Source organism: Pelecanus crispus, chromosome Z (assembly GCF_030463565.1).
Source record: "Pelecanus crispus isolate bPelCri1 chromosome Z, bPelCri1.pri, whole genome shotgun sequence".
In the NCBI taxonomy this organism is placed as follows: Eukaryota; Metazoa; Chordata; class Aves; order Pelecaniformes; family Pelecanidae; genus Pelecanus; species Pelecanus crispus.
Window position 1 is genome coordinate 26,282,378 of NC_134676.1, and position 23,969 is coordinate 26,306,346.

Sequence of the window (23,969 nt, forward strand, 5' to 3'; positions counted from 1 at the left end):
TTCACAATCCTGGTAAAACTGTTGTGGATGTTGGAAGTGTAAGGGGCATGAATTACAAAAAGTGGCCAAGCCTGTAGGCTTACCTGTATAGTATCTCTTGTTACCATGGTTTCTGCCAAGGAAGAGCATGAGCACAGTCACTGCTGTTACAAACTATGCAAATGACTATTTTGCAGTTGGGTAATTCACACAGTCATCATACTGAGACTGTAAGGAATTAGCCACAGCATGGAAAGCATACCTTCCTGATCTTGAGGGTAGAATACCAGGCTAGATGATCTGTTGTTCTTACTTAGCATCAGGCCTGTGTTATCTCCAATTAAAAACTGATTCTGTTGTTACACAGCTTCATCCAAAGAAAGGATGTTTAGATGTTCTCCAAAAAGTTTTATTTATCCTAGAAAGCTTGCTACAAACATGAATACACACCTAAGAATATCTTTGAAAGGAAGTTAATGAGCCTAACACTTAGAATTTCTGAATACTGCATGCTTACAGGAAGCAGATACACAGAACTGAATCCATGGGAAGACTTAGTCTGGTGTCAAGAAAGGATTGGAGTTTTGTAGAACAGCAGTTTGGGGAGAGGACAAGGTGTGCATTAGATTATCTGTTGTAGCTAACATGGTAAAGTTAATTCGCTCTTTCCCCCCGCCCCGCCCCTGCCTAACTCCAGGAAGAAGGGGCAATTGTGTAAGATGTTATTACCATACTCAATGGGGATATTTTTGGGGGGGGGGTGGAGACTGAGTTAAGAAGCTAAACTGAGTAAGAATTTTTGTATTGCAAGTCAAAAAACTTAAACCAGTTCAGCAAGCTGAAAATCCACATGCAGACTACAATGGTGCAGAATTTTAGAAAACTAGAAGTATAAGAGTATGCTTCATCATAATATATTTTGTCTTGCAGCTTCTAGATGCATTTGGACACAAGTCCAATATTAGTTTGGTGTTTGATTTTATGGAAACAGATCTAGAGGTAAGATTTTTTTAAAGACTTTTTTATTTCAGTATCTTCAAATGGTTTTTAAAATACTATTTAACAGGCTTACATTTGCCCATGTTAGAAAGGTAACTTTCATTATGTTAGTTGATTAAGATCATGTCTTAAAGGTAGTTTGAATAATTTGACAATTTTTGTGAGTTCTCAGCTGATAATGCCTTTGCTTCTAAATATTTGTCAGCATGATCTCCAAGAAACAGATCATGTTTACTATGTTAGTTTTCTGGGACTCCAGTCAGAGCATAGAACCTCAGATCAGCATCTCAGAGTGCAGCTGCTAAGCATAATATCATCAAACGTGTTCAAGTAAGTGTTGATACTAAAGTATACCAAGTGATGAGCTGGTACTAAAATCACATGCACTTGAACCATTCTTTTCAATGTAACAATGCTAGGTACTTGCAAATTGCATCTTACAAATGTTTTATTCTCCAAGACCTTAAGTCATTTTGTCTTTGCAGAAGTCTTTGTATGAGATATTTTCATGCAAGATTCTTTAGACTGTCATAGATGGCCATTCGTCAGATCTGTATATGCACACGTTATACCTACTCTGGACTGAAATTAATGTAGTTGTTAAGCTAGCTTGTTACACATATGCTGTTAAGAACTGAGGCTAGCTTTTAAAATGTTAAGAGAAAACATTGACAGACTTGATAAAAACTAGAATGCAAGACTGAAAAGGTTTGATGAGTTTTTTGCTAATAGAAGTTAAAGTCATGAGTAGACTTTCCAGAGGATTCATTCTGTTTACTTGGTAACTACGCAACATTTAGAGCCAAAGAAGATAGTGTACAAAGAGGAATGAAGTACTCTTGTACTGCATAATGCTGTGGTATGCAGAGCATTGAACTGTATTGTGGTATCACTCAGGCCACCGTTTGGGACTGCAGCCTGTTGTGATTGGGCATGCGCTGCATGCATGAAATTTTGTGTAGTCTTAGACAGCTATTTTGCAAGTCTCAAACAACTGAAAGCTTTGAAAAGGCTATTACTGAACTGGACAGTAATATTATTAAGCAAGTTTTAGGGAGTAGTGTAGAAAATACTTTCAAACAGGATGTTTACATAGAACTTTAATGATAAAAATCAAAGAATGTAGAAAACATAAGTATATTTGTTGAAATACAGTAAAGTGGCCATACCTCCTGGTCTTCGTGGAAATAGAAGAGGAAATCATTGCTTTTACAAAGATGAGATGCTTAGGTTGCATGGAGAAAGAAGGAATAAGTGGAAACATAATTTCAAGTTTACTGACACATTTATCATTTTTATGTGTACATCTTTGTCTTGTAAGTTTGGGTATCAACCTGGAACTGAGATGAAATAACAACCTTGTGTCTCCCACCCATTTTCACATTTGCTCGTTATGCAAAGTTCATGTAGGCTATGTGGACTCCCCATTTCAATTTCTGATCTCCAGAATAGACATATTTGTCTGGAAAAAGGGTGAGAATGGTACAGAATATGTGACTGCCAGTTCAAACTTTGTCTTAAAGGATGAAGTAACTTTTGAGCTGAAGGAATGGAAGTAAATTAATATTGCATGGTAAGCTTTTCTATCAATCTAACACTTTACAGGTTATTATAAAGGATACTAGTATCGTGTTGACACAATCTCACATCAAGGCATATATGCTGATGACACTTCAAGGATTAGAATATTTACATCAGCACTGGATTCTACACAGGGTAAGCGTGTACTAAATTGACAGCCTTTATGCTGTAACAAAAGTCACATTTGATAGTTTTGATGTTCATGTGTTCTTGGTCCATAAGCATTCGTGCTAGCTGTTTTGGAGAGATAATAGCAGTACCGGAAATGTTAAGAATTACTGATGTGGTTAACATTTAGATATTTATACAAAAGTGTCTCAAGTTACATGGGACTTTGATTAACATTGTGAACTGTGTCTGGCTGGGATGGACTGGACTTTTTTCACAGCAGCTGGTAAGGTGCTGTGTTTTGGATTTGAGCCTAAAACAGTTTTGATGACACACCAGTGTTTTGGCTATTGCTGAACGGTGTTTGGGCACTGTCAAGTCTTTCTCTTTTTCCCACTCTGCCCCTGCCCCAGTGAGTAGGCTGGGGGTGGGCAGGAAGCAGGGAGGGGGCACAGCTGGGACAGCTGACCCAAGCTGGCCAGAGGGATGTTGCATGCCATGTAATGCCACGCTCAGTGATAAAAACTGGGGCAGAGGAAGAAGGGGTTTTTTTTGCTTCCAAGGTGGCTGTTGCTCGGAGACTGGGTGCTTGTGGAAGGTGGTGATTGATTTCCATTGCATTGCTTGTTTGTGTGGATGTTTTCTTCTTTCCTTCACCTGTTAAACTGCCTTTATGTTGCTCCCAGAGTTTTCTTGCTTTTGCTCTTCGCTCCCCTGTCGTGCTGAGGGTGGGTGATGTGATGAGAATGGAGTGAACAGATGGCTGTGTGGGTGTTTTGCTGCTGTCCAGACGTCAACCCACAACACACTGTTACTGTATTAAACTGTATAACATCCATGATTTCTACAGTTATTTGAAACATTTGCAAGGTCTTTTTATTATTAATTTGGCAACTATGCAGTTAAGACAGAACTGCTGTTCCTGCAGCAAAGCTAAAACCTATCAAGAGGCAGGGGTTTTTTTTAAAACTCTGCAGCTTAAATATGATAATATTCAAATGGGCATGTTTCACTATAATTTTCATGTATGATGAAATACTTGATTTCCTGGGGTTTTTTTAGGTGTTTTCCTCACAATGTAGACTTACGGTAGAATCAAAAGTCTGCATTTTAGAATACAGTTACAGCATACCTGCCAGGAGGTTCATTATATGTCTGTTTTTATCAACACTAACAAAATTCATTCTTTGCTTTCTGTATTGACAGGATCTTAAACCAAATAATTTGTTATTAGATGAAAATGGGGTTTTAAAATTGGCTGACTTTGGCTTGGCAAAATCTTTTGGAAGTCCAAATAGAGTTTATACACACCAGGTAGTAACAAGGTAAGACATTCTATTTTGTTTCTTACATAGCAATTATGTAGCTGTTTTGTAGTGTCTCTTGAAATTTGTCATGTCAAAATGTTCGAAGTTTGACATCTAGCTCACGATACGGCTTTAGTGCCAAGAGCCTCATAAAGAAAACAGAAGAAAGCGCTGTTTAGCAAAGTCTCCATAAGAACTGCTAGAATATGCATCCATGGGGGTTGTTCTGGGGTATGATACTCTCTTGAAACATGTGGAAATAATATGTATCTGCCCATAAGCCTGGCTTTCAGAGCAAGACAGCTGTTACTTTCTGTTAATCGTGAGACCTAGAATCTTTTTTTGTAGCTAGTCACATTACTTATTATGAGACAAAAGCTTGATATTTAATGTTAATATTTATTAATGTTATTTATGGCATGCTTATCTAAGGTATGCTTTAAAAAGCAAGACTGCAAAATGCACAAGGTATTTCCTTTTGTCTGCTGTAATGGTAAAACTATTCAGGCAAAGCTGGTTTGTTTTAACACCTTTACTCAAAAGGCAGAAATGCTACCATGGTTTCACATGCAGCGTGTATCAGATCATTGCATTAAACTTGATTGTTCTTAGGCAGTGGAAGTAGCTATTTTAAACAACTGCTGTCAAGGTTTATTTTGCATAAAACTAGTCTCCATACTTAGGTCTATTGGTATGGAGGTTTTTGGAAGCTGGAAGGAATTCTGTCTTTTTGTCATTTCTTCAACATAAAGTTTAAAGACAATTTGGGTTTCTAACATGCAAACCTGCCTGTTAATACTTTTTTCCTTTGCACATCTGCAGTTCTGTTGCTTGTTAATCAGCTCAGTTGAAACTGTAGTTAATTTGCAGTTATATGTGACCCTGTGGTGAGGAATGCAACAGTTTTGTTCAGTCTTTCTTAAAACACTTTGCAGGGTAGAGTACAGCTCTTCAGAGTCTGAAAAATACATAGGCAGAAGCAGTATCCTCTTTGTAGTTCTTGCATTGCTACAATGTACAGCATTTGACGTAGAATCATAGAATGCTTTGGGTTGGAAGGGACCTTTAGAGGTCATCTAGCCCAACCGCCCTGCCGTGGGCACGGACAGCTTTAACTAGATCAGGTTGCTCAGAGTCCCATCCAATGTGATCTGGAATGTTGCCAGGGATGGGGCCTCCATTACCTCTCTGGGCAACCTGTTCCAGTGCTTCACCACCCTCATTGTAAAAAATTTCTTTCTTGTGTCTAGTCTAAATCCATTCTTCTTTAGTTTAAATCCATTATTCCTTGTTCTGTCACAACAGGCCTTGCTAAAAAGATTCTCCCCATCCTTCCTGTAGGCCCCCTTTAAGTACTGGAAGGCCACAATAAGGTCTCCTCACAGCCTTCTCTTCCCCAAGCTGAACAACCCCAACTCTCTCAGCCTGGCCTCATAGGAGAGGTGCTCCAGCCCTCAGATCATTTTGGTGGCCCTCTTCTGGACCCGCTCCAGCAGGTCCATGTCCTTCTTGTGCTGAGGGCCCCAGAGCTGGATGCAGTGCTCCAGGTGGGGTCTCACCAGGGTAGAGGGGCAGAATCACCCACCTCGACCTGCTGGCCGCGCTTCTTTTGATGCAGCCCAGGATACGGTTGGCTTTCTGGGCTGTGAACGCACATTGCTGGCTCATGTCCAGCTTTTCATCTACCAGTACCCCCAAGTCCTCCTCCACAGGGCTGCTCTCAATCCCTTCATCCCCCAGCCTGTCCTGATATTGGCGGTTGCCCCATCCCAGGTGCAGGACCTTGCACTTGGCCTTGTTGAACCTCCTGAGGTTCACAGAGGCCCACCTCTCCAGCTTGTCCAGGTCCCTTTGGATGACATCTCATCCTCTTGGCGTGTCAACTGCACCACTCAGCTTGGTGTCATCTGCAAACTTGCTGAGGGTGCACTCAATCCCACTGTCTATGTCATTGATGAAGATGTTAAATAGCACCGGTCCCAGTACGGACCCCTGAGGGACTCCACTTGTCACCGACATGAGCAAAGCCAGCTGATTTTCCGAAAATGTGTTTTCTTTTTCAGATGGTACCGAGCCCCAGAACTATTGTTTGGTGCTAGAATGTATGGTGTTGGTGTCGATATGTGGGCTGTTGGATGTATTTTAGCTGAATTGCTCCTCAGGGTAAGTCTTCAAATGTAAGCATTTTGTATTTGCTCTTCAGTGTATTACAACTTCGTATGTGGGCTTTCTCTCTCCTGCTAACAGCAGCAGATGAAGGCAGTTAGGCTATTTAGGAAAGGAAGAAGATGAGGGGGGAAAAAACTTCCAAAAGCTTCCTAACTCTAAGGAAAGTGAAGTTTTGGAACAGACTGAGGTTCCATAGGCATCACAATCATTGGAAGTCTTTAAAAACAGCTGGGTAAAAAAATTGCAGCAAACTGTCACAGTCTTGCCTTGGGGAAGGTTGAGTAGATAACACTCACTGGACTGGAAGAGTTATCCTTTCACACAGCCTTCTGTCACTTTTCATTTGCTATCCTTCTGGAAATGTGACATCATAGATACATGCATACTCTGTCCCTTATACATTGTTCCCCAATAACTGTAAATAATTATCACCAGTACCTTAATTGTGGGTTTATTTGTAATAAGCAGAAGACTGATGTTTTTATAAACTTGGTTAGTTGACAATACTGGATTGAAGCTGAAGGTTAACATCAGGCTAATCCTGTGCCACTCCTGTGTAAGGTGCACAGATGTAATGGTCCTTAAGTATGGTTTACTGAAGTAGACCATTTATTATGCACCTCTTTGGAGAGGACATGAAAGTGTGAGGTGGGGCGTGGAGGGTTGGGGCACAGATACAGCTGAAAGCATGAAGTAGCCTGCAGTATATTTTATCTTCCACGAGAAAGTGGCTTCTGCTTGGCTTTTGCACTGTACTTCAGATGTTTATGTGGCCACGTCATGAATGAATGAACTAGACTGGGGAACTGGTCAGTCTGAAAACACCATGAAAGAAATCTTTTCCCTTGGTTTATCACATAAACGGGTGTGCTGGTACAATTTGATTGGCAGTTCAGAAATGGAAATGTACAGTGGTTGTTTAAGCAGCACTAGTGATGTGTACCTAAATATGTGTTAGACCTGCTGAAGTTGGATAAACTCAAAGTCAGAAAGCAAGTAAGAAATTGTTGAATTCTGTTGATTCTTTGGGTTCCTACAAAGAAGAAAATGTGTAATGGTTCAGTTTTATCACTGTGATAGTTTTAAATGTATCTGTCCTTTTTCCTGAGTATACCGAGTTGAGGTTGCAACTTCTAGGAGCTTTACAAAAGCAGTTTATATTCAAGGGGCTTTCATGACACCAAAATTTAGTATGCTGCCTAATAGGGATGTTCATTGTGGTCTTTCTGTCCTACTTAGTTAAATACTGCCTCTAATTCTTCATAATTTTGCTTTGGTTACAAAGTCTCTTTTTTTCTTGCATTGTGTGCCTGATGCACAAGCTACAAGTTGAGCTGGGCAAATATCCCCTTTTCTGTCTTCTGCTTAGTTTAAATGAGATGTGACACTGATTAGGCAGTTTCTATCCTAGTGGGTCACTACTCTCCCTCATGCCATGATCTCATTCCATCAGTCTAACTGGTGCTTGTGTAATCCAGTTACAATTAACTTTAAAGGTTTTGAATATATATAAAGCCTAACTTCAGGGAGCAGATGATGGGTGGTGAGCACATGAGCATGGTGAGGCACTGGAACAGGTTGCCTAGAGAAGCTGTGGATGCCCCCTCCCTGGAAGTGTTCAAGGCCAGGTTGGTTGGATGGGGCTCTGAGCAACCAGGTCTAGTAGAAGCTGTCCCTGTCCATGGCAGGGGGTTGGAACTAGATGATCTTTAAGGTCCCTTCCAACCCCAGCCATTCTGTGATCTGTGATGGAAGGATCACTGTGACCAACTGACTGCAAACTGGCAACTGAGATCTAAAATCTTTCCTCTCCTGTGTTTAATTATTTTATGTTAATGTGATGGTGTTTTAATCTTATGTTTAGTACTCTGCTATCAAGTCAGTGATACTGAGCCTGGGTTGCAAGAAACCTTCAGAATCTATTTGGACATCAGTAGAAACCCTCAAATATTCAGTGTACCTCTTTGTGGGCAGCTGATATGCAAAGATGTTTTGCCCTGCAGTTATGAGGGATAGCTCAAAGCTCCTCTCTCAAATTCAGAAGTTAATTCAATCAAATTCTGTTGCCTTCTTCCAGGTTCCTTTTTTGCCTGGAGACTCTGATCTTGATCAGCTGACAAGGATATTCGAAACGCTGGGCACTCCAACAGAAGAACAGTGGCCTGTGAGTCCTTTTGTTTAACAGACTGACATTACTTGACAAGTTTTACTTGATACTCTCTATGTTAGGCTTTTGAAATTAAATTAAAGGGTATACCAGAATACTTGAGTAGATTTTCAGAAGGCAGCTGCCTGATCTCACAAAGCAGAGGATAAGCAGCTGAGATTTATTTTTTCTGTTGGCAAATCTCTGGTCAATATAGCAGTGTTGTTAGCCTTAAGTAATGGTAATGAAACTTCTTGGTTTCCTTTCTGTGTGTACCCACAGTTTTGCATGGCTGTTGGTGTGAAATTATTGTTGTTGCTTCATGGTTTTGAGATACTTGGTTAATTAGTCTGCTTTAACCTGAAAGGCTTTAATCACTTTCAGAAGTAGGAACAATTTGTAGGCACTTAAGTTGGCCTGGATAAGTTATAGTTTTGGGATACAGTAAGAAACACCAGACCAACAGCTTTAGGGATAAACAGTTTATGTCAGAGTAACAGTACTGTAACAGACACAAATTAGTAGTACAATGATTAGTAGTACAGTGATCTCTGAGATGGCAGTAAATTCAGTAATTCAGCAATACCAGGCCAAACTTAGTGTCAGAGCACACAATGACCTACCTAACCATGGTCATGAGGCAGACCGACAGGAAGCAGGGTGTAACTCTTGATGAGCAACTTGGACCCACTGATGGGCATGGGGAGTCCTGAATTCCCTGACCAGACTGTCCTCTTTTGTAGTTGAGTTGTGGAAGTGCTCTCTGGACTTGCTAACCAGTTATCACATCCCACCTCTGCTCTCCCTCTGTGCCAGTTTTCCTTTTTGCGAATGGTGCTGGGATGCTACATTAAGTAGTGCACAGTCACCAAATGGAGCTGTAGCCACGTAAGATGTGTGGTCATCACATGGAGGAGACACTGTATAAGGCAATACTATCCCCACGTTTTTACCCCTTGCTTATGCAACTGTGTGTGGGAAAGGGTGGTTGTCTTGCCATGGCAGCACAAGGCCAAGACCGATGTTGACACTACGCACCTCACTGGGAGTGTCAGGTGTGGAGACGGGTCTGATCATCGAGTGATGAACGGTTAAATTGAGACAAGACAGTCAATATGGTGGTGTGCCAAGAAACCATCAGAACAGTGCGGGCCAAAAGCTAAGTACAAATCTTTAATATGACAACTAAAACAAGTAAGAAGCCACTCAAAATAAGGATAACAACTAGGTAAAGTAGTAGGATGTTCCATATCCCCCTGATGGTGGGAGGCCATCCTAAAAGGGATTCCTGCCAAATATGTTTGACTTTTTCTTATTTTTTTCTTTTTTCCTTTTTTTTTTAAAAAAAAAAAAAAACACTTTACAGGATTTGTTTGATCTCTGATACCATGATTATTCAAGTTTGTTGTGCCTGTTTCTTTGCCTGTTTCAATAGTTGATGCCAGTCTTCATGTTGCAAAAACCATTCAATTGGATAAATTCACACTGATAAGGGTATGGATGATATGGTGGGTTTGGGAAGGGAAGTAGGAGATGGGCTTGGAGATGTGGGAATAATACTACACTTCAGAGAGCTGTTGGAGCATTAGCTCAAAGGCATACAGTATCAACAGAGTGAGAAAATATAAGGGTAATGCTACAAAAGGGTTAACACAGGCATACAACATGCTGATTGTTGATCCACTGATGTGCTGGTCCCTTAACTGATATAGAGGTATCTCCCATTTGAATTGTTTACAATCCTACAGTTAACTGTGACGTTCTGCTCTTGGGTTATGGAGGTATAATACAGTCTCAAAGGATTCTATATTGGGGAGCTGTGGAGTTTTCCTCCTACCAGTGTTAAAGTAGCAAGGTTCCATAAGCCAGGTTTTCCTGTTTGTCAATACAATTTGAATACATTCAGCTTGCTGCATTTGAAGATGTATTCCACTGTGTGCTGCAACCTGGGCTAAAGCTTTAACAGTGGGATAACTCCAATGCTCTTGTGACCAGTGGGCTACCACGGTGGTTCCGCATTCCAAGTTGCAGGTTTGGGCTAAGGTTTCCTCAGTGTCATCTGCTACTGTCAGGCTGCTATCAGCTTATCATTGGTGTCAGTGTCCACTGTCACTTCCACCCCTCTGATTGCAGCAGTGGCATCTGCTCAGTCATTCCACCTAGCCTCAGCCATGGGGTGAGCAGAATGGGATCAACATGGCCGACAGCCAGAGTGCGCAAATACCTTCCTAAAGAACGTGGCCCTAATTTCTGTGGTAACAGTGCGGAAGGAGCATGCTTTCCAAGAGGGAAAGCCACCAGGTGCACCTAGAAGAACAGCCCAGGGGTCAGACAGTATGGGCAGAGGAGCAAATGGCTAAGCAGAGGCGCAGGAATTTTAGCCGCCTGGGCAGTACCATGGCAATTGGCCGTAACTGTTTGGCCATCAGTGGTATAGACAATGGTGTCACACCCAAACCAAGCATTACTGCAGAGGATTGCTGAGCCATCAGTTAACCAGGCACCCTCCTGTGGGGTGGTGAAAGAAGGGACTTAATGTAATAGGCAAATCTGAGTGATCGTTGGTAGCTACAGGGATGGGAAAGGCGAGGTGAGTAAGAATACAGTGCTGTGGCCTGAAGGTTGGGCTCCATCAGTGATTACAGGGATACAGAGAACCCAGTGTTGAGTGGCAATGGGTTGAGTTCATCCTTCAGGGGAAAGGAATGTTTTGAAGGATGTTATGAAGAATAGGATGTAAAACCCTAAGTGTAAGGGCATGGTCCCCAAGGAATTTGTCAATGTGAGAAAAGGTAGCAAGTAAAGCACGCTCCTGTTCACAATACAAGGCTTGTGCATCTTGTCACCCCTTGCCACCAAAATGGATTGCTGTAGGGGTATGGTCCTTGGAACTTTGCTCCTGAACAATCCTCACTAGACATCACTTCCACTCTACTGGACCCTGAGTTCAAATCTCCAAGTACGGTTGAGGAGTCCTAAATATTCATACTATTGAATACTACTTAAGAGAAGGGTTAAGGCCTGCGCATGACTTGTGCTCCAGTCCCAGGTTAAATGTTTTTGCAGCAAGGAATACAGAGGATGGACTAGCTGACTAAAACCAGGGGTGTGGGCATGCTGCAATTTATAAAGTGCCTAAAATCTCTGGAGGTTGTATTTGGAGGAGGGAGTAGGTAAAGATAAAACAGATTGGAAGACTATTTCAGGAATACTTTTAGTACTGGCACACAAGGAGACTTGTACATTTTGGGCAGGACCCTGGCATTTACAGGGAGAAATAGAAAGATCCCGGTATTCTTTCAGGGCTGAAACTAAGAGGGTCGTATCTTGTGCCACAGATTCATGTGTAGGTCTGTCCAGGAGAATGTCATTGGTATACTTGTGGCAAGAGAGATCAGGAGTGGAAGAAATTTCAGCTAAGGCTGAGAGACCATGAGTAAGGGTATGACTATGGTGATAACCTTGAGGTAAATGAGTAAAGGTGTACTGAATGCTATTCCATGTAAAAGTGACAGGACCTTGGTCATTTGAGTGGATGGGGCACTGGAAGAATGTATCTTTAACGTCCAAAACTGCCGTCTGTAGGTAAGAAGCAAGGCAAATCATATTGAGTACTTCAGCAGCTATTAGGGCTGTTGTGTGAAGCAGCACACAAGGAGTGTGAGAGGGGGCAGAATGTATGCTGTGGTAGTCAATGGTGAGATGCCAAGGCCCATTTTTTGGGTTTGCCCACTGGCCAGATGGGGCTGCTAAATGGGGTGTGGGTGTGAACAACTACTTCCAGTTCTTCCAGTCCTGTGAGAAGGGAGGTAGGTGATGAGGTTTTGGGCTAGTGGTTTTATAGGGTGCTGCTGTAAATTAACAACATGTGTTATTGGAGGTAGGGGAGGTACCTACGGGAACTAGGAGGTGGTTTGGTTCAGAAGTACCAAGACACCATACCTTGCCTTGAGCATCATGGAAGGTTTGGCTTCTGAGTAGGTTCATATCTAAGACGTTAGAGTCTCCCAAAACTGCAGATCCTTGGGCCATACGCCTATTAGGGAAGTCGTACTTGAGTGTGACTACAGGAAGAGCTGTGTGTGGTCCTGTGAACCCACAGACTGCTGCAGTATGAGGGACATGGTCCCCTGATCAGTGTGTGATCTGTTGATGACAGAAATATGAGACCTGTATCAATGAGGCAACACAAACACAATTTATCATTGATGGTGACATCTAGCACTAGATTGGAAGTCCATATAAGTTGCACCCTCTATAGCACCTCAGAGGGACTAGCGGCTTCTGACCAGCACCCTGTGGTGCTAATTGGATGTCTAATAAGTTTGGGTAATGGAAGGCAGGGGTTTCCAGGCTCCAGCTGATGGAATGGCAGGAGGGTCACTTGGGTCTTTACCTCCAATGGGAGAATGTGTGGCACAATGAGGGGTGTTGGCAAGAGCCAGTAACACTGATGCTGGGACTCTGTGTATGGCCTAGTCGTGAATGCCCAGGGCCAAACAGGCTTTCATGTTTCAAGGTGCTTTGGGTCAGAGCCTTTTCACAGAGGCATAGGGGTATTTTTTAACTTACGGGCGCACAGTAGGTTTTGGTGGTAACTGTATCTGCATCTTTAGGGAGATGGGAAGATAACAGAATGGGCACAGCAGAAACTACCTTTTGTAATAGCAGGGACTGTGTGGGGCTGGGTGCTGCACCTGTAAGGCCAGTGCCTATTGATATTACACATCCAGTAAGTGGACCCTTTTTGACTAGTAGGCACCGCCATGTCTCAGTGGGATGATGATAAGTCTTCATCTGCCACAGGGTCTACATCTAAAGCATAATTGATAACCAACCTGGTCATGCTCAATTCTAAATCTGTGGGATTGGCCAGGGAATAGCCAGGGTCCTTGGTCGTCTCGGGGTACTTCTCTTTGAACATCAGCTGTTGATGGCCAAAGGACAGAGTTGATATTTTCTGGTGGAATTTGTAGTCAGATTCCAGACCCTAAAGTGAGGGTCTGGGCTTCTGATTCTGAAATTTGGATGGTATCCTGCCCTCATATTTTCAAGTCAGGCTAAGTAATCCAAAGTAACAGATCTGCAGCTTAATTTGGCTAGGTGTATGTTTGTGAAAGGGTGTGTAGAGATACTTGTGATGCCTCCATTAGCATCACAGTCAGTTTCAATAATTGATGGGATTTGTAAGTCTGGTTGGGCTTCAAGAATTTGATGTATCATTGTTTGAATCCAGATCGAACCAAATATTTTATTCCCAGTCCTCTTGGTCAATATATAAAGCTTTATGTATTTTTGTTGCAGAAACTCCCTTTTCTGTAGCTTCCAGCTGCTGGTCAAATTTTTCTCAGGCAGGTGCTGCTACCAGGGGGAGCATGAGGTACTCTTAATCTCTCCATGCAAGCCTGCATACTTTTAACACAGGCAGTGGTGAGAGTCTTATCTTCAAATGCAGGCTGAGTATCCTGCTGGGCTTGAGCTAATTCTTTTTGTAGGGAGACAGCTCAGGCTTTGGCTGCAGTGAAATGGTGCTCAGTATTTCTGAGAAGTGAGCAAAGAGGAAGAGGCAGAGTAACTTCCCCTTCATGTTTTTCTCTTTCTGAATTTCTCTAAAGTAGCTAGGGAAAAGGGGACAGGTAATTCCCTCTGTCAGAGAATCTAGTGTCTATGGATGGGGCAAAACAACCAATTAGGGCACCCAGTGCAAGGCTGGGGCAGGTAACAATGCTGTGTACCATATCCCACGTCTGATACCAGAGGTGATCCAGCCTAGTTACAGGTTCAGGATATGGTAACAGACACCAGACCAATAGCTTTAGGGATAAACAGTTTATCTGAGAATAATGGTGCAGTAACAAATACAAATCAGTAGTATCATTATCTGGGTCAAGATGACAGTAAATTCAGTAATTCACTAATACTAGGCTAAACTGAATGTCAGGGCACACAATGACCTACATAACCGTGGTTATGGGGCAGGCTGACAGGAAGTGGGGCATGGCTTCTTTGGATGGGCAACTTGGGCTAGCTGATGAGCACAGGGGATCCAGAATTCCCTCATCAGACTGTCCTCTTCTGTAGTTGAGTCATGGAAGCACTCTCTGGACTTGTTAACCAGTCATCATATCCCACCTCTGCTCCCTCTCCGTGCCACTTTTCCTTTGTGTGAATGGTGCTTGAATGCTATGGTACATGATCACCAAATGGAGATATAGGCATACGGAGAAATAGTGTATAAGGCAGTAGCTGCCCCACACAATTCTGTTGTTGCTCCAGGATTCTAAATGAAACGGATGAAGATTTTTTGCAGTGACATTTCTGCTTTCTTCAGAGAGGAAGAGTTAAGATATAGGTGGGGAGAGGAGAGAATAGGAGATTTGCTAGCATGACACAGATGATGCGTTCCCAAATTAATTTGCAAACACATGCATTTCAAGAATTGAAACCTTTACTGTCAAGATTATAAATGATTGAGCACATTTTTCACCTCAGTGTTAATATTTCATTTTGCTTGGATAAACTTGCTGAAGTGTGATGACTAGAGGTTTAAAATACTTAAAACACTATTAAAATACTATGCTTGGATAATCGTCTAAGATCATTTTTATGATAGAATTTGAATACAATGGGATTGATTTCATACCTACAGGAGAAAAAAGTATGCGATTCATCTGTTTTTTAACTGCTTGGCGTATTTTCTTTCCCTCCCACCACTCTCCAGATAAAAAGTTTGTTGTGCATTTCATAGAATCATAGAATCGTTTAGGTTGGAAAAGACCTTTAAGATCATCCAGTCCAACCATTAACCTACACTACCAAGTCCGCACTAAACCAATCAAGGGTAGACTAGACTAAACCATGTCCCAAAGTGCCACGTCTACCTGTTTTTTGAACACTTCCAGGGATGGTGACTCCACCACCTCTCTGGGCAGCCTGTTCCAATGCTTGACCACCCTTTCCGTAAAGAAATTTTTCCTAATATCCAACCTAAACCTCCCCTGGTGCAGCTTGAGCCCATTTCCTCTTGTCCTATCGCTAACTACATGGGAGAAGAGACCAACACCCACCTCACTACAACCTCCTTTCAGGTAGTTGTAGAGAGCCATAAGGTCTCCCCTCAGCCTCCTCTTCTCCAGGCTAAACAACCTCAGTTCCCTCAGCCGCTCCTCATAAGGCCTGTGCTCCAGACCCTTCACCAGCTTCGTTGCCTGCCTCTGAACATGCTCCAGCACCTCAATGTCTTTCTTGCAGTGAGGGGCCCAAAACTGGACACAGTATTCCAGGTGCGGCCTCACCAGTGCTGAGTACAGGGAGACAATCACCTCCCTGCTCCTGCTGGCCACAGCATTCCTGATACAAGCCAGGATGCTGTTGGCCTTCTTGGCCACCTGGGCACACTGCTGGCTCATGTTCAGCCGGCTATCTACTAACACCCCCAGGTCCTTTTCTGCCAGGCAGCTTTCCAGCCACTCTTCCCCAGGCTTGTAGCATTGCATGGGGTTGTTGTGACCGAAGTGCAGGACCCGGCATTTGGCCTTGTTGAACCTCATACAGTTGGCCTCGGCCCATCAATCCAGCCTGTCCAGATCCTCTGCAGGGCCATCCTACCCTCCAGCAGATCAACACTCCCACCCAGCTTGGTGTCATCTGCAAACTTACTGAGGGTGCACTCAATTCCCTCATCCAGATCATCGATAAAGATATTAAACAAGGCTGGCCCCAAAACAGAGCCCTGGGGAACATCGCTCGTGACCGGCTGCCAACTGCACTTAACTCCATTCACCACTACTCTCTGGGCTCGGCCACCCAACCAGTTTTTTACCCAGCGAAGAGCACGCCCGTCCAAGCCATGAGCTGCCAGCTTCCCAAGGAGTACGTTATGGGAGACTGTGTCAAAGGCTTTGCTAAAGTCCAGGTAGATGACGTCCACAGCCTTTCCTTCATCCACCAGGTGGATCAACATCTCATAAAAGGAGATCAGGTTGGTCAAGCAGGACCTGCCTTTCATGAACCCGTGCTGGCTGGGCCTGATCCCCTGGTTGATCTGCACTTGCCTGTTGAGTTCACTCAATATGAACCACTCCATAATCTTTCCCGGCACCAAGGTCAGGCTGACAGGCCTGTAGTTCCCCGGGTCCTCCTTCCAGCCCTTCTTGTAGATGGGCGTCACATTGGCAAGCCTCCAGTCATCAGGGACCATCCCTGTTAACCAGGACTGCTGATAGATGATGGAAAGTGGCTTGGCAAGCTCCTCTGCCAGCTCCCTCAGTACTCTTGGGTGGATCCCATCTGGCCCCATAGACTTGTGAGCATCCAGGTGGCCTAGTAGGTCGTTAACTGCTTCCTTCTGGATTATGAGGGCTTCCCGTCCCTGTCTTCCAGCTCAGGGGGCTGAGTATCCTGGAGAAAAAAGTAGCTCAAAATGCTCATGATGATCAGTTAACTTTGAGGAGGAGGACAGTGTATTATTAACTTGGAGAAAATGCAGACTGGCTCTTTTGTGAATCTTGTCTTTTCCACCATGTCAGTTTGCAAAAAAGTTTTACTCCATTTGTCTGCACCCGCTCTAAAGTTCTTTCATACTTCCTTTCTCTGTTGGCAGTTTTGCCTTTTGGACTGGTCACCACTAAAGCAAGTGAAGCACAGATCACTTGGAAAGGGAAAGTGTGAAACACCTGTAACAGCTATTAAAAAAAAAAAAGTCTTTGTGATCTACTATTCCTACATTTATTTTATTTCAGTGACCAAGTATTAGCAAGGTGTTTTGCAAGATAATTTGCTTCTACTGAAAGACAGCCATATAAAGTTCCCTTTCTGTGAAAAGCTGGATTCTTTGTAACTTGAAAAATGCACTTTCTGTTTTTTGTCTTTGTAGGGGATGACGAGTCTTCCAGATTATGTCACATTTAAGTTGTTCCCTGGAATGCCACTTCAACATATCTTCAGTGCAGCTGGCGATGATTTGCTCAGTCTTCTGCAAGGCTTATTCACATTTAATCCTTGCACTAGGGTTACAGCTACTCAGGTATAGTACACTTGCATTATGTCCTAATGTTCATTAACCTACTGTTGATGTCAGATAAATGTGCTTTGAAGCCAGTAAGCAAGGTTTGAAATGAAATGTCATATAGCTCTGTCTATGAAATACTAGAAACATATTTCCAGTGTTTTATAGAGAGAACTCTGAAAGGCATGAATAATGCTGAGTGATCATCTCCTTTCCCGATGTAGAGCAAAGGTAGACAACTAAAAGGTGTATGTGTCATGGCCTTCAGACACTCATTGTATTTGACATTCAAAATTCAGTCACCTAAAGCTTGAAACTTAAGTCATAACATAGCATATCTTATTCCCTGGGTTTGAAAGGCTTTCATCCTTACTTCATTCAGTCTTTTCTCCAATTTCACTTAAACTTTTTTGATTCTTTTTTTAACACAAAATTCTGTGGTGACTTAAACCAGCATTCTGATCTGAATAGCCCTTTCCATTATACTTGGGTGAAACGGATCTCAATTTCACTACTCTTTGATGGGGAGAAATGAATGACTTTGAAAATCTTGCAGAATGTTCTAGTTCAGAATCTTGATTTCTGCTATGAGGAAGATAACAGCAGTTGGCAGTTTCAAAACTGTATTTCTGCCACATTACACTGTTAGGGAAGTGTGCAAGAAACAGAGCTGTCCCATTAAGGCCAGGACTCCCTCATTGCTTGTTAGACAAGGCAGATCCCAATCCAGGGGATTAGTACATGTGTTACATATCTTAGAATCATAGAATCATAGAATCATCTAGGTTGGAAAAGACCTTTAAGATCATCCAGTCCAACCATTAACCTACACTACCAAGCCCACTCTAGACTAATCAAGGGTAGACCAGACTAAACCATATCCCGAAGTGCCACATCTACCCGTTTTTTAAACGCCTCCAGGGATGGTGACTCCACCACCTCTCTGGGTAGCCTGTTCCAATGCCTGACCACCCTTTCCGTAAAGAAATTTTTCCTAATTTCCAGTCTAAACCTCCCCTGGCGCAGCTTAAGCCCATTTCCTCTTGTCCTATCGCTAGCTACTTGGGAGAAGAGACCAACACCCACCTCACTACAACCTCCTTTCAGGTAGTTGTAGAGAGCAATAAGGTCTCCCCTCAGCCTCCTCTTTTCCAGGCTAAACAACCCCAGTTCCCTCAGCCGCTCCTCATAAGACTTGTTCTCCAGACCCTTCACCAGCTTCGTTGCCCGCCTCTGAACACGCTCCAGCACCTCAATGTCTTTCTTGTAGTGAGGGGCCCAAAACTGGACACAGTATTCCAGGTGCGGCCTCACCAGCGCCGAGTACAGGGGGACAATCACCTCCCTGCTCCTGCTGGCCACAGCATTCCTGATACAAGCCAGGATGCTGTTGGCCTTCTTGGCCACCTGGGCACACTGCTGGCTCATGTTCAGCCGGCTATCTACTAACACCCCCAGGTCCTTTTCGGCCAGGCAGCTTTCCAGCCACTCCTCCCCAAGCCTGTAGCGTTGCATGGGGTTGTTGTGACCGAAGTGCAGGACCCGGCACTTGGCCTTGTTGAACCTCATACAGTTGGCCACGGCCCATCGATCCAGCCTGTCCAGGTCCCTCTGCAGGGCCATCCTACCCTCGAGCAGATCGACACTCCCACCCAATTTGGTGTCGTCTGCAAACTTACTGAGGGTGCACTCGATCTTCTTACTAGAAGGCTTTTTCAGAGCACACTCAGGTTTTTTTTGGTCACCATCTTTAAGAACTTATAGAATCATAGAATCATTTAGGTTGGAAACGACCTTTAAGATCATCCAGTCCAACCATTAATCTAACATTACCAGGTCCATCACTAAACCAATTAAGGGTAGAGTAGCAATTTCATGTTTCCTGGCTTGGTGGCTGGATTATTTATAATGAAAGTAAAAACTAGGAATCATTAAGCTTGGAAAGGATCTCGAAGATCATCATTCCAATCATCAACCCAACACCACCATGCCTACTAAACCATGTCCCAAAGTGCCACATCTACCCATTTTTTGAATGCTTCCGGGGATGGTGACTCCACCACCTCCCTGGGCAGCCTGTTCCAATGCTTGACTACCCTTTCTGTGAAGAAATTTTTCCTAATATCCAATCTAAATCTCCCCTGGCGCAGCTTGAGCCCATTTCCTCTCGTCCTATCGCTAGCTACTTGGGACTTGGAATATACATTTCCAAATAATTAGTTCTGTTATGCTTGGGACACCTCTGTACTAGTCTTTATGTATGAAGTAATTTTACAGGTCATATTGTAGGATGGTGACTTGAATATTGAATATATATGATTTTTCTCATCTAGCATTTTTATTGACAATGCCACAGTTTAAGGCAGGAAACAACTTGCGCTTACTGTATTGGCTTGACTTACAGCTAGCATTGAATACCATGTAACTTGACACTAGCAAGAGTAATGATTACCTAAGAGACAGCTTAGCCTCTTTTTCTTAACCACAGTTTATGGAAGGTGTGGAATTCCTCAAATTTAAAATAGGGTATGTAATTCCACTGCATGAAATTAACCCTGCTCACTTGTGTTTCTTTTCTGCTCTAATTCAAACCACGTTTTTCTCACCGTTCACAGTGTAGAAACAGTACAGTTAAAGAAATTTTGGGGAAAGACCTATCTTAAAAGCTAGCACAACAGCTGGTGTCCAGGTCCTGGATCTGATCAAGACTTTGGATATATTCTTTTAATCTTTCTTTATTCCTACTTTATTCTTTATCCTCTTGTCTCATCTGTCTATTCAGAATATAAGCTTTACAGAGCTAGAAGCTGGTTGTTTGTACAAGACCTCCTGCAGTGTAGTCTAGAGTTTTGTTAGGATGTCTGAGCACTAGTTAAAAATAACAGTACACAGTTATTTCTTGGCTTACAAATCAAAGTGCTGTGGGTAGTCATTAAGAATACAAAATCTTGATTTGTCCCAAGGCCACCTTCTAGTGTAAAAGTGTCCAAGCAGTTCTGAAGTCCCAATTGCAAGTGCTTTATTTCATTATAACCTCTTTACAGATGGTGTTCTGACACTTTATGCTAATTACTTGGTTATTTTTCTTCCATTATCATTAAGGCATTGAAACAGAAGTATTTCAGTAACCGACCAGGACCCACTCCAGGAAATCAGCTGCCAAGACCCAACTGTCCTGCAGAAGCTGTAAAGGAGCAACAAAATGCACTTTTAAATTTAAAAAGGAAAAGAACAGAAGGAATAGATCAAGGTAACCTCTTAATGTTTCACCTGTTTTGAAATAGAGCTAGATGCTCAGAGGGAATGTGATACTTCCGGTGTTTCACAACAAAAACTCTCTGAATGGACTACATCCCTGGGCACCAGCACCAGCTGAAGCCCTTTAATGATTTATGTTTTAGGATAAATGCTTTAGGGTGAGAATGACTTAGTTCTGTGTTCTAACAGAATTGGTACAAAATAGGCTCTTTTATAGTGCTTAGGAATCTATTTGTGAGAGGAAATATCTAATTCCATTAATTTCTGTAATGGAGTGTGGTACTACCCAGTAAATTATAGGCTATTATGATGTCCTTTATAGTTTTTTTCTGAGACATCTTACTGAGGTGGAAATAACTTAACTTTACATCACTTAAAATGAAAAAAGGCGAGGGGGGGATAGAGAAACATAGCATGTTAGTCTTTCAGATGACAGACTGGAGAATGTAAATAAGATTCAGAAGAGAGATTTCTGCTCACTCGCTCTCTAAGCAAGTTAACTGTTAAGACGGCTCTGGGTAAGGAACATTAAGCATGTTTCTGTGACCCTTTTAAAAGGCAAGCCTGTTCCCTAACATTTACTTCTATATGGAGCCTCCCGTCTTCACCGAACAGTAGCATGTACTTTGTATCTTCATGGCAAGAAAAGCTCTGAGGACTCAAGACCTGTATCTGACACTAAATTACTCAGACCTTCTAGTAAAGAGGCAACTATTAAACTTGGAGTTGGTCATCTTAAAAGCTGCAATATGCTAAATAGCAGCTGTCAGGTTAGCGTCAGCTTTTTGTTATTGCCAGTATGAGACTCTGTTTTGATACAGGAATGATATCTTTTTGGAATGGAGATGCTTCCATGAAAGAGCATTTCCTCTTGAATTCAGAGAGACAGCTACATTATTAGAGTTCAACTTTTTTGGCACTTTGACTTGTTGTTTCTTAGTCTGTGTCAAATTAAAAGTAAAATGCATTAGTTCCCCAGCATAAGATTCTAATCTCAAAGAAAAATTTCATTAGTTGACTATTTGCATGCTCGTTGCTGACCCCGGTACTGTGGGTCAACTGACATGTGGGAACTTGTCAACTTACTGTAACTTAGTAATTAATTCAGCTCCTTTTGCAAGGACCATGTGAGGGTTGGTGATTAGTGTTTTGGAGTACATGCCCTAAAGTATGCCTGTTAACTAAAGGACAGGAAAGAGGAAGAAATGCTTCCTTGAGTTCTGTGACTTAACCATTTGAAGTCTTGCATTTGACAATGAGCAGAGTTTCCAGAGCTGTATCAAGCTAGAACACTTAATTGCTTTAAGGTATTTCCATAAGTCTCATCTTCAGCAAGAGGAAATCAGACTTGTGTGTTAAACGCCAGGATTTTTGAGATTGGCTGTAACTAAGACATTTAGGAAGTCAGCCTTACTTCTTGAGACATTTGAGTATCAGTATAAAAAGCAGTATCATTTCCACTAAGCGGAAATGGAAACGTAATGGATTCCTGATGTGGATTTCCCATTATGTTCTGTTACTGCCTTAGCTGGGCTGACAGAACCAGAGGGTCTCAAAGGTGGATCCTCTGGTGCCAATGAACATTAAAGGAGAGAGACGATGTTTGAGCTGGCAAATCTGCTACCGTGGATTTCATTTGACATCCTTACATGGCGTTACCATCTAAAGTTAAAATCTGAATATTGGTTTGGAAGAACAATCCTACAGTCTCTGTTTAAATGAAATTTGAAGCACAGTATGTTTTTATTGCTATGGAGAGTGGAAGTGTGCAAAAGTAATTTCAAAGAAAAATAAGTTGCGTTCCCTGAAATTCTTAGGCTGGCCTGTGCTTGCATCCTGCACAGTACATTGTCTTTCCCTTAGGCCTGTTGAGGTAGCACTCTGGAACTTAGCAGAATGGACTGAGTGATTACTGATGGGTACCTCTTATAAAATGTTGGCACGGGGGGCTGGCTGCCAGGAGAGAGAATTTATGCCATTCTTTAAGTGCTGCTTTTCCACAAGAACAAAACCCTGTAGCCTGTGGGGCATGTTCACCAAACTTAAATGTGCAGCAGCTGTATTTCTCAAAAAACAACTTCTTTATTGTCGGGGAAAACTATCATTAGATGGATGACTGCCTGTGAAAAGTATTAAAACATGCATCATTTCTAGCTATTGCTACCACTTATTTCTGGTCAGTGAGGTATGTGGAGACACTGACGCTACAACGACATCATTGTCCATCTTCTCTACTCTGGCAAACAATCAAAAGCAGCACTCCTTCCCCAGGACACCAATTTCTAGTCCTATTAATCTGCATTTCTACAGAGCCGTAGGTTCACAAAACAGAGAGTATAAAAGATACAACGCTAAATTTTTTCCTGAGTTAACGCAGTATAAGGAATCTATCTAATTTCAGAACTATTCTACATTGGTTTGGAAAAAAAAAAAACATTCTATTCTTATCTAAGGTTAAGAATTTGTGGTGTTTGGGCATTTGTTTAAAATCCATGGGTGTGATTCAAATGTCAGGGTATTTTACAGGAGACGTCTGCCTGTAGGGCAGGCAAAACCAGTTGGATCCTTCCATAGTAAGCTTCATAGCTGCCTTCTGGGATGGATATGGTTTATTCTACTTACATTATAAATAAGTAGCATATGAAGAAATGAGAGGACAAGATCTGGGATAGAATCAGAAAAGTACTGCTGCCCTCATCATCTCTACAGCTGATACTAAACACAGACATGGTTAAAGAATGAGGCAGAGACTAAAAGGGCTGTTACTTCCTGCGGACAGCTTATTGCTGGGTAGTGACAGTACATAAGAAAAATCATTAAGAGTGTATGTGTGGTGGGACAGGGTTAAGCCTTAGAATAGCTTGCCTTTCTTAGGTTTAAAAGTAGAATTAACTGCCTAGTTTTTTAAACCAACCGAGAGATATACTTACATGTATCCCAAATGCAATTAACACTTAATTACAGAACTTGGGACTCATTTGGAGTACATGTACTGATTCAAGTGAGCTTTGATTCTAGCACTCTTTCATAGATTCATTGGAAAAAAACCATCAGGTACTGCTGCTGCAGCAAACAGCATTAAGCATCTCAGAGTAGATGTATCTCAAGAATGGTATCAAACAAATACTAAAACCTTGAGGAAAGGGCTGGACCCCTTTACTTTGGTAACAATGTGATTTACACTTTTCAGGATTACCAAAAAAATTGATTTTTTGATTGCTGTGGATCGAGGATGAAAATGAATGAAAATGGCCCGAGTCCCAACCATTGAAAATACGCTGCAATAGTCACTGAATGGGTTATTTCGTAATATTTTCATATGTAAAATGTGAATTTAGTATTTCTTTACTGAAACAGAGGTTTCATTAACCCTACTTCTTTTTTTGAATAAAAGCATTTTTAAGCAAAACAAGAA

General features: G+C 42.2%; 1 protein-coding gene across 8 annotated transcripts in view; it reads left to right on the forward strand.

Moving 5' to 3' along the window:
* CDK7 (cyclin dependent kinase 7) overlaps nt 1-23,969 on the forward strand; it is a 28,937-nt gene extending 4,968 nt beyond the window's left edge. For 3 of the 8 annotated variants that reach the window (XM_075726057.1, XM_075726064.1, XM_075726059.1), the window contains 9 exons: nt 910-978; nt 2,584-2,694; nt 3,874-3,992; nt 6,038-6,137; nt 8,221-8,307; nt 15,977-16,204; nt 17,165-17,314; nt 20,399-20,546; nt 23,745-23,969. In XM_075726057.1, coding sequence (XP_075582172.1) covers nt 910-978; nt 2,584-2,694; nt 3,874-3,992; nt 6,038-6,137; nt 8,221-8,307; nt 15,977-16,204; nt 17,165-17,314; nt 20,399-20,546; nt 23,745-23,770 — 1,038 coding nt within the window. In that variant the 3' untranslated portion in view covers nt 23,771-23,969. Of the gene's footprint in view, nt 1-909; nt 979-1,463; nt 1,532-2,583; nt 2,695-3,873; nt 3,993-6,037; nt 6,138-8,220; nt 8,308-15,976; nt 16,205-17,164; nt 17,315-20,398; nt 20,547-23,744 lie in introns of those variants that run through there. The other 5 variants (XM_075726062.1, XM_075726061.1, XM_075726058.1 and 2 more) reach the window with 5 other exon arrangements.